The 13,844-nt window shown below is 39.4% G+C and overlaps 1 protein-coding gene and 1 long non-coding RNA gene across 3 annotated transcripts in view; one reads left to right on the forward strand and one right to left on the reverse strand.

Moving 5' to 3' along the window:
* NECAB1 (N-terminal EF-hand calcium binding protein 1) overlaps positions 1 to 13,844 on the forward strand; it is a 198,181-nt gene that overhangs the window by 31,116 nt on the left and 153,221 nt on the right. For both annotated transcript variants that reach the window (XM_043601341.1, XM_043601342.1), the window contains exon 3: positions 6,495 to 6,603. In XM_043601341.1, coding sequence (XP_043457276.1) covers positions 6,495 to 6,603 — 109 coding nt within the window. The remainder of the gene's footprint in view (positions 1 to 6,494; positions 6,604 to 13,844) is intronic.
* LOC122495585 lies at positions 4,732 to 6,589 on the reverse strand. Its single transcript, XR_006300501.1, has 2 exons — positions 6,487 to 6,589; positions 4,732 to 5,283 (listed from the first exon to the last, which is right to left on the reverse strand). It is a non-coding gene; the product is annotated as an uncharacterized LOC122495585 (long non-coding RNA).

Raw genomic sequence — 13,844 nt, forward strand, 5'->3', positions numbered from 1 at the left:
AAATGTTAAAGAAACACATGAGAGAAAATCCAGTGTTTTGAGAGAATAGCCATTTAAATGATCACAAAAACTAGATTAAAATTGTGATAGTGGCAGGGAAATGCTGAAATCAATGCTCTCGTTGTTGGCATATTTGTGAAAGAAAAAAAACTTGAAGACAAAATTAAATGAGTGTTTAAAGAGACTCTTTTTTTTTTCAAAGAAGCACCAGCTCTAGGATATATAAAAACTTATTACGTAAGAACATACATGAAAATTTCTATTTTTATTTTTATTTTTTTTAATTATTTGTTAATGCTTATTTATTTTTGAGACAGAGAGAGAGAGAGCATGAACAGTGGAGGGTCAGAGAAAGAGGGAGACACAGCATCTGAAACAGCCTCCAGGCTCCGAGCTGTCAGCACAGAGCCTGACACGGGGCTCGAACCCACAGACTGCGAGATCATGACCTGAGCCGAAGTCGGGCGCTTAACCGGCTGAGCCACCCAGACGCCCCTAAAATTTCTATTTTTAAATAAACATATCAAATACCCATTATTCTGTGTGTTCTCAATAAATGCTTTTCAAGAAAGAGAACAAAATGAGAATTAATAATACATAATGGTCTTGGCTTAGCGATACCAAACACGTAAATCCATCCAAAAATTGTATCTACCGTTGTTGAACTCTTAACTATGTGCTAGGTACTGTGCTAAGTGTTTTCTCTATAGCCTCTTGATCCTTGCAGTCACCAAGCATTTATAAAATCTGAAACTTAAAAGATTTAGTTGGCATTTCCAAATTCTGTTCTGGGTCCTCTTCTTTCTCACTGTAAGCATTTTCCTTGGGAGCATGAACTCACTTCTAGGACCTCAATTAGTATGTATTGATAATTCCCAAGTATCTCTTCATCTTCCCCTCTCTCTCTCTCCTTCTCCTTTTCTTTTCTTTTTTTTTTTAATTTTTAATGTTTATTTATTTCTGAGAGAGAGATAGAGTATGAGCAGGGGAGGGGCAGAGAGAGAGAGGGAGACACAGAATCCGAAGCAGGCTCCAGGCTCTGAGCTGTCAGCATAGAGCCCCATTTGGGGCTCGTACCCATGTAGCATGAGATCACGACCTGAACTGAAGTTGGATGCTTAACTGACTGAGCCACCCAGGCGCCCTATCTCCTTCTCCTTTTCTATACCCATATGACACTCCTGCTTGCTGGATGCCTCTCCTTATTCCACAGGTACATCTAATTTCAATAGGCCAAAGAGCACTCTACCCCATGCTTTTTGCATTGGCAATGAATGGAGATATCAACCATCTGATTACTCCGTGCTGGAAGGGTATCATTTTTGACTTCCTGTTCCCTCTCATCTATCACCTCTAACTGATCACCAGTTGCTGTTGATTCTAGTTCTGAAACAAATTACTAATCTGGCTGCTTACCTTGCGTCCTTACTGTCTCTACTGAAGTTTACATCACCATTGATTCTTACTCTAACTACTGCAGTGACCTCTAATGTGTCTTCTCATCTGATGGCACACCTCTCCACTCCATTCTACCCACTGGTAACTACATCAAAGTCTCTAATAAGACAGTGGCTCCTCTTGGGGTAAATTCAGGTATCATTGCCATGGTCTTTGTGGTTTTTCATGATACTCTCTATGTCTAACTCTCTGGCTTCTCCATCTTCCCACTCAGTATGTTGTCTTTTCTCCAAGCTTTATTGATGCATAGTTGACAATTTAAGATTATATGTGTTTAAAGTATACAACTTGATAATTCGATATACATATGTGTTGTGAAATATTCGGTACAATAAAGCTACTTAACATACTCATCACCTCACATAATTACTCTTTTTTTATGGTAAAAACACTCAACATCTGCAGTCTTAGAAAATTTCAAGTATGCAATACAGTATCGTTAACTGTAGTCATGTTGTTGTACATTAGATCTGATTTTTTCTTTTCAGGTTCCAACCTATATTGTTTCTTGCCTCCTAGCTTTGTAGTTGGCATTTCCTCTACCTGGAATACTCTTCCCCTTTACAGATATTTCCCCCTTAACCCCTATTTTTCATTTGTATCTCAGCTGAAATGTCATACAGTTTGGGAAGCCTTCCCTGTACACTTACATCTGGGTTAGCTTTCTTTTCTACGTGGTCCCCCATCATCCTGTGTCCCCTAGAATTGCCCTTATCATGTGGTATTTGGCTGTTTATTTTCTATAACATCCATCATAATTACAAAATCCTTAAGGGCTTGCCTACCTATATTCTTAGCATAAAACAGTGTGGGAACTTAGTAGGATCTAAGTAAAAAACTAATGAGAGAATGGATGAAAGTGCTATACTAGTAAATACCAAATCTGTGTTAAAAACTCAAGAGTTTCTTTGTTCTAAGACTGCTGTAAGCAATTGCACTCTGCTACCTCCATCTCAAAAATCAATGGAATGTAGAGTATAAGACCAGAATACTTCATTTTTTTTAATTTATTATTTTAGAGAAAAAAAGAGTGTGTGAGTAGGGGATGGGGGAGAGGGTGTGGGACAAGCAGTGGGGGGGGGGGAGAGAGAGAGACAGAGAGGAGAGAGAGAGAGGAGAGAGAATCCTAAGCAGTCTTTACAGTCAGCACAGAGCCTGAAGTGGACCTTGATCCCACAACCCTGGCATCATGACCTAAGCTAAAATCAAGAGTGGAACCACTCAACCAAGCCACCCAGGTACCCCAAGACCAGAATACTTTAAAAATAAAACAGAGAGGGGTCAGCTGTGCTCAGGACAAACTCAGGCAAAGCATGCAATTCAAATAGAAAAAGCTGAAAAACCTGTACCCTTTGGTGGTAAATGTTAAAAGATTTATTATAGTATATCAGATATCACAAGATTTGGCTAGTCTGTGAGCCAAACCAGTATAAATCAAAGTTTAATTGTGTTCCATTTCAAAAGAAAAGAGCAGGGGGGCGCCTGGGTGGCTCAGTCGGTTAAGCGTCCGACTTCAGCTCAGGTCACGATCTCACGGTCCGGTCCATGAGTTCGAGCCCCACGTCAGGCTCTGGGCTGATGGCTCAGAGCCTGGAGCCTGCTTCCGATTCTGTGTCTCCCTCTCTCTCTCTGCCCCTCCCCCGTTCATGCTCTGTCTCTGTCTCAAAAATAAATAAACGTTAAAAAAAATTTTTAAAAAAAGAGCAGGAAAATTGAAGATGAAAACAAATATTTTAATAAAATATTAAAATTGTTTGGTTAATGCAGAACACACTAAACAGGGGTATTTTGTCTCCTTTTCCTTCAAAAAAATAATGTAGGGGCACCTCGGTGGCTCAGTTGGTTAAGCATCTGACTCTTGGTTTCAGCTCAGGTCATGATCTCATGGTTCATGGGTTTGAGCCCCACATAGGGCTCTGTGCTGATGGCATGGAGCCTTCTTGGGATTCTTTCTCTTTCCCTCTCTCTGCCCCTCCTCTGCTTGCTCTCTCTCTCTCTCTCTCTTTCTCTCTCAAATAAATAAACTTTAAAAAAAAACTGTAATACTTTTGTCTGACATTAAGGCATTAGTCTACAAATATTCCAAAGTAACTCTTTACAATTCCTTATTTAAAAGTATGGCAGCCTGAATTTAAGACTTTCAGGAGTCTTGAACGTGGTAAAAACTGGCTTTCAAAATATAGTTTCCATCCTTCAAGTCAGGACTATAATTGAGTGACTGCTTTTTCTTATAATATTTTTTCTAATAAGAATCACAAAGCAAAAAGGTTTTTAGCCCTCATAGAATCACTAGAGCACTTGTTCAGTACTTTTATTTGATAGTGTTTACATTATCACTGGAACTTCCCTACTTATGGTGATTATAAAGCAGTATTATAGAGGCTTACCCTGTCCATAGGGTGCTCAGGCAGCTTAAGTTTTCTAATAGCCTGGTTCAGCCCACCTGAGAACCATTAAATACTCACCAAGGAAAACATATTCCATTATGAATATGTATGTATTACATTTGTTACAAATTTCCATGGTAGAGTTGGAAATAGTGGGTTGGTTTCTGTCTTTCTCCCTCCCTCCCCCTTCCTTCCTTCCTTCCGTCCGTCCTTCCTTCTTTCCTTCCTTCCTTCCTTCCTTCCTTCCTTCCTTCCTTCCTTCCTTCCATCCTTCCGTCCTTCTGTCCTTCCTTCCTTCCTTCCCCTTTCTTACCTTTCTTGCCTTTCTTTCACATATACCTAGATGTGGTTTGTGTCCAGTTCCCCAACCTGGTGACATATTTTTTGTCAAAATAAGGAGATACACAGTAGAGATACTATTCTACCATCTAGTGTGGAATGTACATCAGGTTACATGGAACCAAAGTTTAAAATAGTCATTTGAGACAATGACACTAAAACAGCCCATCCAAAAGCATAAATACAAAAGTGGACAATACAATACAAAATATAAAATTGATGAGCCTCGTGGATTCAACTTTATCTTATGATGGATTGCTTCAGTGTTTGAATGACTGAGCTAGACTGAGGTAGGCTGGTCCAGCGGGCCTCTAGGAGTGAGGAACTCATTCTGTGAATTATGCAGGTCAGGTTTTTTGTGACCTCTCGTGCTATTTCTGCCCAGTTAGCTATCGCCGAGAATTAACCAGAAGATTGGTTTAATTCACTTATTAAGTTAAACAGTAAAATGATACTCAATTTTAAAACTCTCAAGGGTCTTTAAATTTATATTTTGCAAATAAGGATTTTTGAAAGTGGATCTGAGAAAGAAGGTCATTCAGTGATTAAGTCTGTTGTGTCCTTTATTTTAAGCGTTACTGTGGGGAAGAGTCTCACAGGTCACGAAAAATCCTGATTCCTTCGCTGCCTCACCCCTCCATGCCCTCTCTGAGATTCGGATTCTCTAGTAGGGCCCAGGAATCCACATTTTAACTGAATTAAAATGGTCTGTGGGCCATCTTTAGAGGAAAAAATAAGCTCAGCGGGTCTTGAAGGTCCAATCCTACTAAATCTTATCATCTTTCTCTCAAAGACAAACTCCACTTTGTTCAGTATAGTGTTGGTAGGACCACACGGCAGGAGTTTTGTGAACCTGAGTTCCTCCTCCTTAGTCCGCTGCTGTCTCTTTGTAAAGGGAGAGGATCGTTCCATCACGTAAGTCATCTGGCAGCTTCCTGAAATAACTAGCAAACCAGCTTCTTGCACAGAAGGAAGGATGCTTTCCTTTTCGTTCATGTCCATTCACTCCCTTACATTCTGTGCTGCTGTATCATGTAGAGATCTTTTACTTTCATCTGTTATTAATGTGTTTCTTCCATCTCTGCTTATCCAGATTTACCTGTTATTGAAAGTCACGTGCAAAAGTTACTAACACTGCTCGTGCCCCCAAATGAAAGATCTTGTATTGCCCCGACTCCCATACATTCCAAAGTGTATCTCTTATTGCACTTACTGTGTTTTACTGTGTAACATATTTACGCTTATGCCTACGCCTCTTATCTCTTTTTATTAGACTCCCTGATTTGATTGTCATTTACTTTTGTATCCCACAATAAGTAAAATGTGTTTGTGTTTAAACGTGTTCATTTGTTTGAATCATAAAGGAATGAACACAGTTTGTTGGATTGCAATAACAATTCTGGAATCTACATGATTATTTAATCAGTATTCACTTGGGGCGCCTGGGTGGCTCAGTCGGTTAAGCGTCCGACTTCAGCTCGGGTCACGATCTTGCGGTCCATGAGTTCGAGCCCCGCGTCGGGCTCTGGGCTGATGGCTCGGAGCCTGGAGCCTGCTTCCGATTCTGTGTCTCCCTCTCTCTCTGCCCCTCCCCCATTCATGCTCTGTCGCTCTCTGTCTCAAAAATAAATAAAACATTAAAAAAAAATTTTTTTAAAATAATCAGTATTCACTTATTAAACATCTGTTTATTCTGTAACCTGCTAGGTCCTATAGATGAAGACAGAACATCTGAATAATTGACTCTGTATTAGGCTTTTATTTGGTTGTGCGGATATATTTTTGGTATATTTAGTTAAATTGCTTGTTAAATGTAAAAATAACCCAAACATACTTAAAACCATGAAGACATATTTCAGCAGGGAGTAAATGTCTGAAGTCCATGTACTATAAAAATGTATTAAATTATTTTTCTTTTTAACACCTTCAATTATTCTTTCTTTTTTATTTTTTAAAGTTCTTTTTGCCATTTATTCATTTTTGAGAGACAGAGAGAGGCAGATTGTGAGTAGGGAAGAGGCAGAGAGAGAGGGAGACACAGAATCCGAAGCAGGCTCCAGGCTCTGAGCTGTCAGCACACAGCCCAACGCGGGGCTCGAACTCACAAACCGTGAGATCATGACCTGAGCCGAAGTCGGATACTCAACCAACTGAGCCACCCAGACGCCCCTCCTTCTTTTTAAATAAATGTGTGTACATGCACAAATAAACCAGCATAAGCATTTGAGCCAAGATTTTAAAATTAAAAGACAAAACAATATACAAAGTTGAAATGATTTGCTTATCTTCTGTGTGTTCTTACCGTTTCAGATGATGGAAAATTGTCCTTTGAAGAATTCAAAGCATATTTTGCAGATGGTGTTCTGAGTGGAGAAGAATTACATGAGCTTTTCCATACCATTGATACACATAATACCAAGTAAGGAACTTTTTATCATTGGATTCTGTAAGTGATGTCGAGAAGGTGTGAACAAGTATGTACTGATGCAGGAGAGAGTGAGGAAATATGTAAAGGGCACATTTTGTAATGTTTACTTCTGTATGTTGACTCTGTTTTGAAGTTTATTTATTTTGAGAGGGAGATAGTGCACTTGCGTGAGTGCACACACGAGTGCACACATGCCCAGGGGAGGGGCAGAAAGAAAGAGAGAATCTCAAGCCTCCTCTGAGCTGTCAGCACACAGCTAGCTGGATGTAGTCTGGGTCTGAAGAACCAACCAGGAACCGAAGGGTGAGATCAAGTTAGTGACCTTCACGGAAATCAAGAGTTGGTTGCTTAACCGACTAAGCCACCCAGACACCCCTCTGTGTGTTTACTTTTGAGATACCCCCTCTTTAGTAATGGAAATACTCTGAAAAACTGAGTACTGAATTGCAAAACAGTGATCTTCTGTAGGGAGCCCAATTAAAGTAGCTTTAGAGTGTGCAGAATGTAAAACAAAAGCAAAGATTAGAGATAATTCTAAGGGTGTCATTAATAAGAAAGTAGAATTTTACCTTGTTTCTAGTTTCATCTCAGTTCGCTTCATCTAAAACTTGTCCTGAGGCCATTCTTATATTAGCTTAGTGAAATGTGAAACTGCAGCGATTTTCTGGACAATTCAGATGTGCTTAACTCCAAACCACTGTTACCTGAGACATGCAGGTAATAGAGGACACAGAATTTTTTGCTGAATAGTCAATGTATACAGTGATCTATTTTATTTATCTTAGATATGTAGGTCCTTCCTTTTCATTAGTATAGCATTTATAAAGCTTCTGTTTATATTCTTACTATACTAATGAGGGATTTAGGATATAGAACAACAGAAACGTGCTGTTTGATTTGGGTAATTGATCCAAATCACATTATTTGTAACAGTCGTGATTACAGAATTCTAATGTGGAAAATGCGTCATTTCAGCCATGCCTGGAGACCCATCAGTGTGTTTCCTATTTGAACAATCACTGTCTTGCTTTAGGCAAAGTGTCGAGATGGTTCCAGGCAGTGAGCCAGCTTGCCAAGAAAATGCTCTTGGGCAACATCGAGGCATAGACTCTTTTCTGGGGCGAACTAATAAGAAAAATTAAAAGATTAAATTCACTTTCCTCAAGCAGTGGAAAATTTTTTAAATACCAGTCCATAAGTTTCTTCTGTTGGAATTTCAAATTCCCTATGAAACAGCTTCATTAGCTGATAACTGTGTCAGAAGTTTCATTCTGTTCAACAAATCTAAGTCCCTAGTGGGTGTGGGTTGGTATAACATGGAACCCGCTTATAGTTTGTGAAACAATAGACCCACTAACAAGTCATTTTTATATGATATCATAGCCACTGTGACTGAGGTATGTACAGGACACTGTGGGATAACACAGTGGGGCGGGGAATTTAGCCTAGTTTGATAAACTCTAGGAATGTTCCTAGGATTAGGTAGCCAGGAGCTGAGTCTTTATGGGAGAGCAGAAACTAATTAGGTAAAGAATGGAATGAGGAAATATTCCAAGTAGAGGAAAAAGCATAAGAAAGGATCTGAAAGTATAAGGTGGATGGGAGTAACAAGTATTCATGTTATCAGCATCATCAATTGTAAGGCTGAGAGCGGGAGGAGAAAAATCTGGAAAGGGAGGAATGGGCCAGGCAAGAAGGGGTGTGCGCTCTGAGATGCAAAAGTGCTTCAAGTTTAAACTGCAGGCCAGGAAATGCCCTTAAAGTACTTAAGCCAGGGAGCAACATCTTTGTAGGTTATTGTGGTTCTCCTGAAGGACAGAGCTAAGTTGGGAGGGGGGGGGGGCGCGAAGGTGGAGAAAGGTCACGAATGTTAGCCCAATTCTTAAATTGCTGCTAGGGAATAATGTTTATGCATGGAAGGAAGGAAGCCATGTGAACCATTCTGAGAACTAATACGTGAGTGAAAGAAAGAGCAGAGGCTCCCTTTATGGCTCAGATGTTGGAGGTTAAGATGCTAATACTCCATTATGTATGTTGATTACTTATTCCTCGTTATATTTGCTATTAAGGTTTTAACAATATCCAGGTTTGGAACAATTATTGCGAGTCATAATAGCAATCTTAGGTGTCGCAGAGGTTTTTCAAAACACATTTATTCATATTGATGAAAACTAAAGTTTTCAGTAAACCTTATTGGCCTGATTTTGCTATTTTATTTATATATTTATTAGTTGAAATTACTTGGCATAGCCTTAAGATTACATTAATTGCTAAAGAATTATATGCAATGATTTATACAGTAAGTCCAAAGGAGTAATTATTACTACCAGTTGCTTTCAAAGATGCATTAGTAAAAACACTTAAGTATTTTCTGGTAACTGCTTTCTGATAATGGTGGTCAACCTAATCTGGAGCTAAAATATGTTAGAGACTTCAGAATTGTATTCATGAAATTCCTTAAAAAAAAAAAAAAGGATGTCAGTGTCAGGCTTTGATCTTTTAAGGAGATTAATTCAAACATTGACACAGAAATTTCAGAGCTATATTTCAAGCGAGTGATAACTTTTGTCTTTGCGTGATCCAAGTTTCAATTATTTTAGTGATTGTACTATATGCCATATTTTTTTTCCTCTTCCACATGACTTCTAATAAAATATGTTCTTGTATGCTCAGCATCACCAACCATCCTAATTTGATCAAGGGTACAGCTTGGCCTGAAGGAGCCAATTTATACATAGGCTAGACAATGTCATTCAGACTCACTGTCTCATGTTTATGGTGAACCATCAGATTCAGATACAATGAACGTCTGCTGCTAAGGCCCCTAGCGGTGCCTGGTTCCTGCCCCTCCTGATGTCTGGTAGTTTAACTTCATCTTGGAGTCTATTAAATCACGATCCACTTAATATACTGCATTTTCTTGAGCTTATTTGAGTAAGATTCTCTTTCTTGCAAAAGTATATGCTAACACAGTATTACCTCCACTCATTTCTGCCATCTCTGGAAACTTTTCTCTTTGCTATAAATATTATATTTGCCGTGTTTTAAATAATTTTTTTAATGTTTATTTATTTAGGGGAGATAGACAGAGTGGGGGAGGGGCAGAGAGAGAGGGAGACACAGAATCTGAAGGAGGCTCCAGGCTCTGAGCTGTCAGCACAGAGCCCGACGCGGGGCTTGAACCCACAACGCACAGGATCACGACCTGGGCCGAAGTCAGACACTCAACCGACTGAGCCACCCGGGTGCCCCTATATTTGCCATGTTTTAAAAGTGCCATGTCCACTCTGAAAATATTTGGAAATAAGGAAGGAAAATATTGAGAACACGTCTTGCTACTGAATTCTCCTCTTTTTTTCTCATGAAGAACAGTCTCAAAATATTGTGCTCCTAAAACATTGCTCGATCATGAACAGCGGATATTACTTAGAAATGTCATTGTAACAGTGCCTGTAGTACCACATCATTAAGATATTTTAAATATCAAAAATAAGTACATTATTCCTTGTAAAAGGACATAAAAAACCTATCAGGTAAACCTAGAGATTCTCAGATACCATGTGTTTATAGGTAGCTTTTCAGTGAACAAACCACACACATACAGCTGTGCACTGATTACAAAAGGTTTGGACAAGTTCAAAATATATATATGGCCCTCTCCACATACATTTAGGGAGCAATCTTAATTTACAAATTAAGCGTCCTGGTTTTTTTTCCCTTCCTCTTGTCCATTCATTTCTTTGCTCTCTTATTTTAAAAAATCAGTATGTTCATTGGAGAAATTATGTTTCGCGGATTCCACTGCAGCTTTCAGTGTGCCCTGCGGCCTTTTGGGTCTTTTCAGTTAGATTTCCTCCCCCGGAAACAAGGAGACTGTAACCAACAAATACAAAAACAAACCCGAAGACACACGGTCTCCTAAGAACTTACACATTTGAGATACTGCAAAGATTTCTATACGTGGATATTACCAAGATTGTAAATATCTATAATTCTGAATCACAGAGAATTTCTTTTTTAGTGTATTTTCAAAATGAAACCATCAACCACACATCCCTTTATGTTAAAGTGTTTAGGGAGCTCTGGTCACTTTTCTGGCCTGCACAGTTGCAAGCTTAAGCTCAAAATTCGGTGCAGTCTCATTCTAATGAGAGTTCCATGAATCATCCTAATTGTTTGATTAGAATTTTAATAATGAATGATTTGCCAGCAATTACATTCCTAATCTACACGTCCTGAAGATTTCACTCAGAGCAGAGACTAGAAATGAAAAGAACCTGAATGACAGTAGGAAAAATTTGAAGACATCAGAAGTCTAAATTTCCATCACCTTTATCCAAAAATTAATTTTAACATTGATATTTTCCATTATGTTTGGATATGTAGAAAATTTTCGTGAGTTTTTTTCTTGAGTAGTGTTGTCGAGTGTAGAACACAAATCCAGCTTTTCCTATGCATGATCCTTGGGATATATGGCATAGCAAAGAAAAAGAAGGTCAAAATGTAAGTTTTTGTCAACAGGGCAAAATATTGTTGAAATTTTTAACTTTCTCAAACTTTAAGCGAAGTGCACACAATCTGATATTCCAAAACATTCTGAAGAATGTTATAGCCACCTTATTAAGCCTTTCATGATTTCACAGACTTTTGTCAACCCTCATGTTAACTGTCTTCTTTCTGGGTCAAATATGCCTAATCTTTTTTCCTTTTTTAAAAAAGAAAAAGAATTGTTAATCACTCATTTTAATTAGCCTTATTACATCTTTTCCGGCTCCATTAAAAGGTTTTGGACACACGTTTTTCTCAAATTTGCAAAAGTTACTAGTAAAGTATCTAGTAAAGAATACATAAAGCCCATAACATTTAAGTTTGGCAAAAGACAATATTAGCAAAAGCTAAATCTACAGCTTTGATAATTTAAAAATTGAAACCATCATATCAGAGAACAGAAATAGATAGAAGGAAGATCATTAGGTCAAGAGGAAACTTCCATGGTTCATCAGAAGTGCTCTTACTCATCAGAAAGCCAGCTTGTCTACATTTTTCAGTCAGAGGAACGCATGAATAAATTAACATAATTCCCTGTGGTGTTAACCATAGCACAGGCGGGGGAAAGATCCCCTAGAGACCAAAAATGATTCTTTCAGAGTACTGCACTTTGGAGTTCCAGATTGTTAAGATAGGCCAAATGGTAGACCAGATGGGAGTTTTGCTCTTAGGTCAGAGAGTGAACACACAGAAAAGCTTCCCAGGGCCTGCAGATGGGGGTTGGGGGACGGGTTTAACTAGAAATGGACAACAGCCGGCTTCAGGTCGAGTATTCCTCGTTCCAGGCTAAGATGATTTTTTTCAGTGCCAATTACTGGGATTTCACCCAATACTTGTTAAATCACTGAAGCACACCAAAGTGACAGAAATATCACCACCTACTAAAAGAGCATAGTCCATCTTGAGCTAGCTCTGAAAGCTTAAAAAACTCTTTCCTAAACGAAACTGAAAATTTCTCTCTCAACTTCACTTATTTTTCTTAGTTTTGTTCCTTGGGGACATGCAGAATACAAAGATGTTATGACAAGTCTTTCTAATATTTGAAGACAGTTTTATGCACCAATGATGAGATAAAATCCCATAATAATTGGAGAGTAATGATATCAAAGGGTTTGTTCCAGATGGTGGAATTTGGTTCCTTCTGAAACAGAAGGTTGTTCATCTTGTATTTGTGCGTGACAGCAAAATGCTAACTTGATGAGTTGGTTGATGCAGCCACTTTCTCCCTTGAGTTATTTATTCATCACATGCTTAAGTAGACACATATTGTGGGCACAAGGAAAAGAAGGCAGTGTCAGCACCCAAGGAATAAGCAGTGGGTTGGTCTGCAGAGTATGTGGCACAGCTTGTACCGCACTATGACTGGAAAGTTCCCAGCATTTCCATAGTGGGCAAGAGAGATCTTCCTATTAAAATAACCAGTCCCATCTTTACTGGAACTGGAGACTCAGAAAGCAGCACCCAGACCTAAGTGCCTGGAGAATGGGGGAGATCACAATCGCAGGTGCTAAGCTAAGCAAGTACAGGAAAGAAATCAGAAAAGAGCAAAAGTGGTGTAGCCATATGTCAAGATGTCAAGAGAGTGAAGAGAAAATCAAATTCCAGAGTATAATGGGTAAGACAGAGTGGGCAGACTGGATGTCCAGAGTTGAGTTTTAGCAACATAGACTAGGCAAAGGAGCTCTGGCCAGAGAGTGTTCCAGGTATTCCAACAAGGCCCAAACTGGCCAGAGAACAAACTAGCAGAGAACACAGAGCATTTCCTTCAGCTCCATGATCAAGACTTAGCTGTAAGACCTAGGCTGTGGGCTGACCTCTGTCGAGGCATTCAGTAACCTCCCTGGCATAAACAGAGAAAGGCCAGCAGATGTATGCTGTTTCCCAGAGAGAGGCAGGAGTTATCTGTTAGCTATGGCCGATGATTTTAGTTTAGAATGCTTATATGCCAAATGAGTCATGGAGTCAGAGGAATTGTGATGCTAAGAAGGGAGAGAAGAACATTCTTTACGGATTTTCCTCAACTTCTCCTAAGCTCTACTTGGCTGAAATCACACTGGGGCAGAAGAGAATATAGTAGGCAGGACTTCACCAGTTGTGAGTGACAGAAACATAAATTAAGCTGACCTGAAAAATAATCATCCGACTCCTGTAGCTGAAAAGTCCAGAGATGGGCCTTATGTGTGCTGGAGCTAGTACTCCCAACAGTGGTGCGAGCAATCAGTCTTCCATCAACTCCCACCTCTTCTTTTCTCTGTGTTGGCTGTTCTTTTGAACAGATCCTCTTGCTGAGATGTCAAGAAGAGACTAGAAGCTCTAGGTTCATATTGCCACCAGCTTGGCAAACTCTCAGAGGTTGCTATCCTTTCCCAGTAGTCCCAGCAAAATTCTGATCTTGAATTATGTTAGCTTGACTTGGGTCTCGTGCACATCCCTGAAAAATAACCATTGTTTCCGGGAAAACACGATGGGGAAGAGAATTGGGACGGTATTTTCAGAATAGTGCTGGGCAGGCAGAACTTGTAGATCACCTGCCTACTCAGTCCCAAAGACTTTCCTCTCCCCTCTCATATTTTGGAGGAATATAATCCACTTCCCTAAAAGGACGAGAGGCTGGGCGCAGTTTGAACTCCAGAGAGTTTCTACTGAGTGTGGGGTCATTCAGGGAAATCTGAAGCTCTCTACAA

The sequence above is a fragment of the Prionailurus bengalensis genome, chromosome F2 (assembly GCF_016509475.1).
Source record: "Prionailurus bengalensis isolate Pbe53 chromosome F2, Fcat_Pben_1.1_paternal_pri, whole genome shotgun sequence".
Taxonomy (NCBI): domain Eukaryota; kingdom Metazoa; phylum Chordata; class Mammalia; order Carnivora; family Felidae; genus Prionailurus; species Prionailurus bengalensis.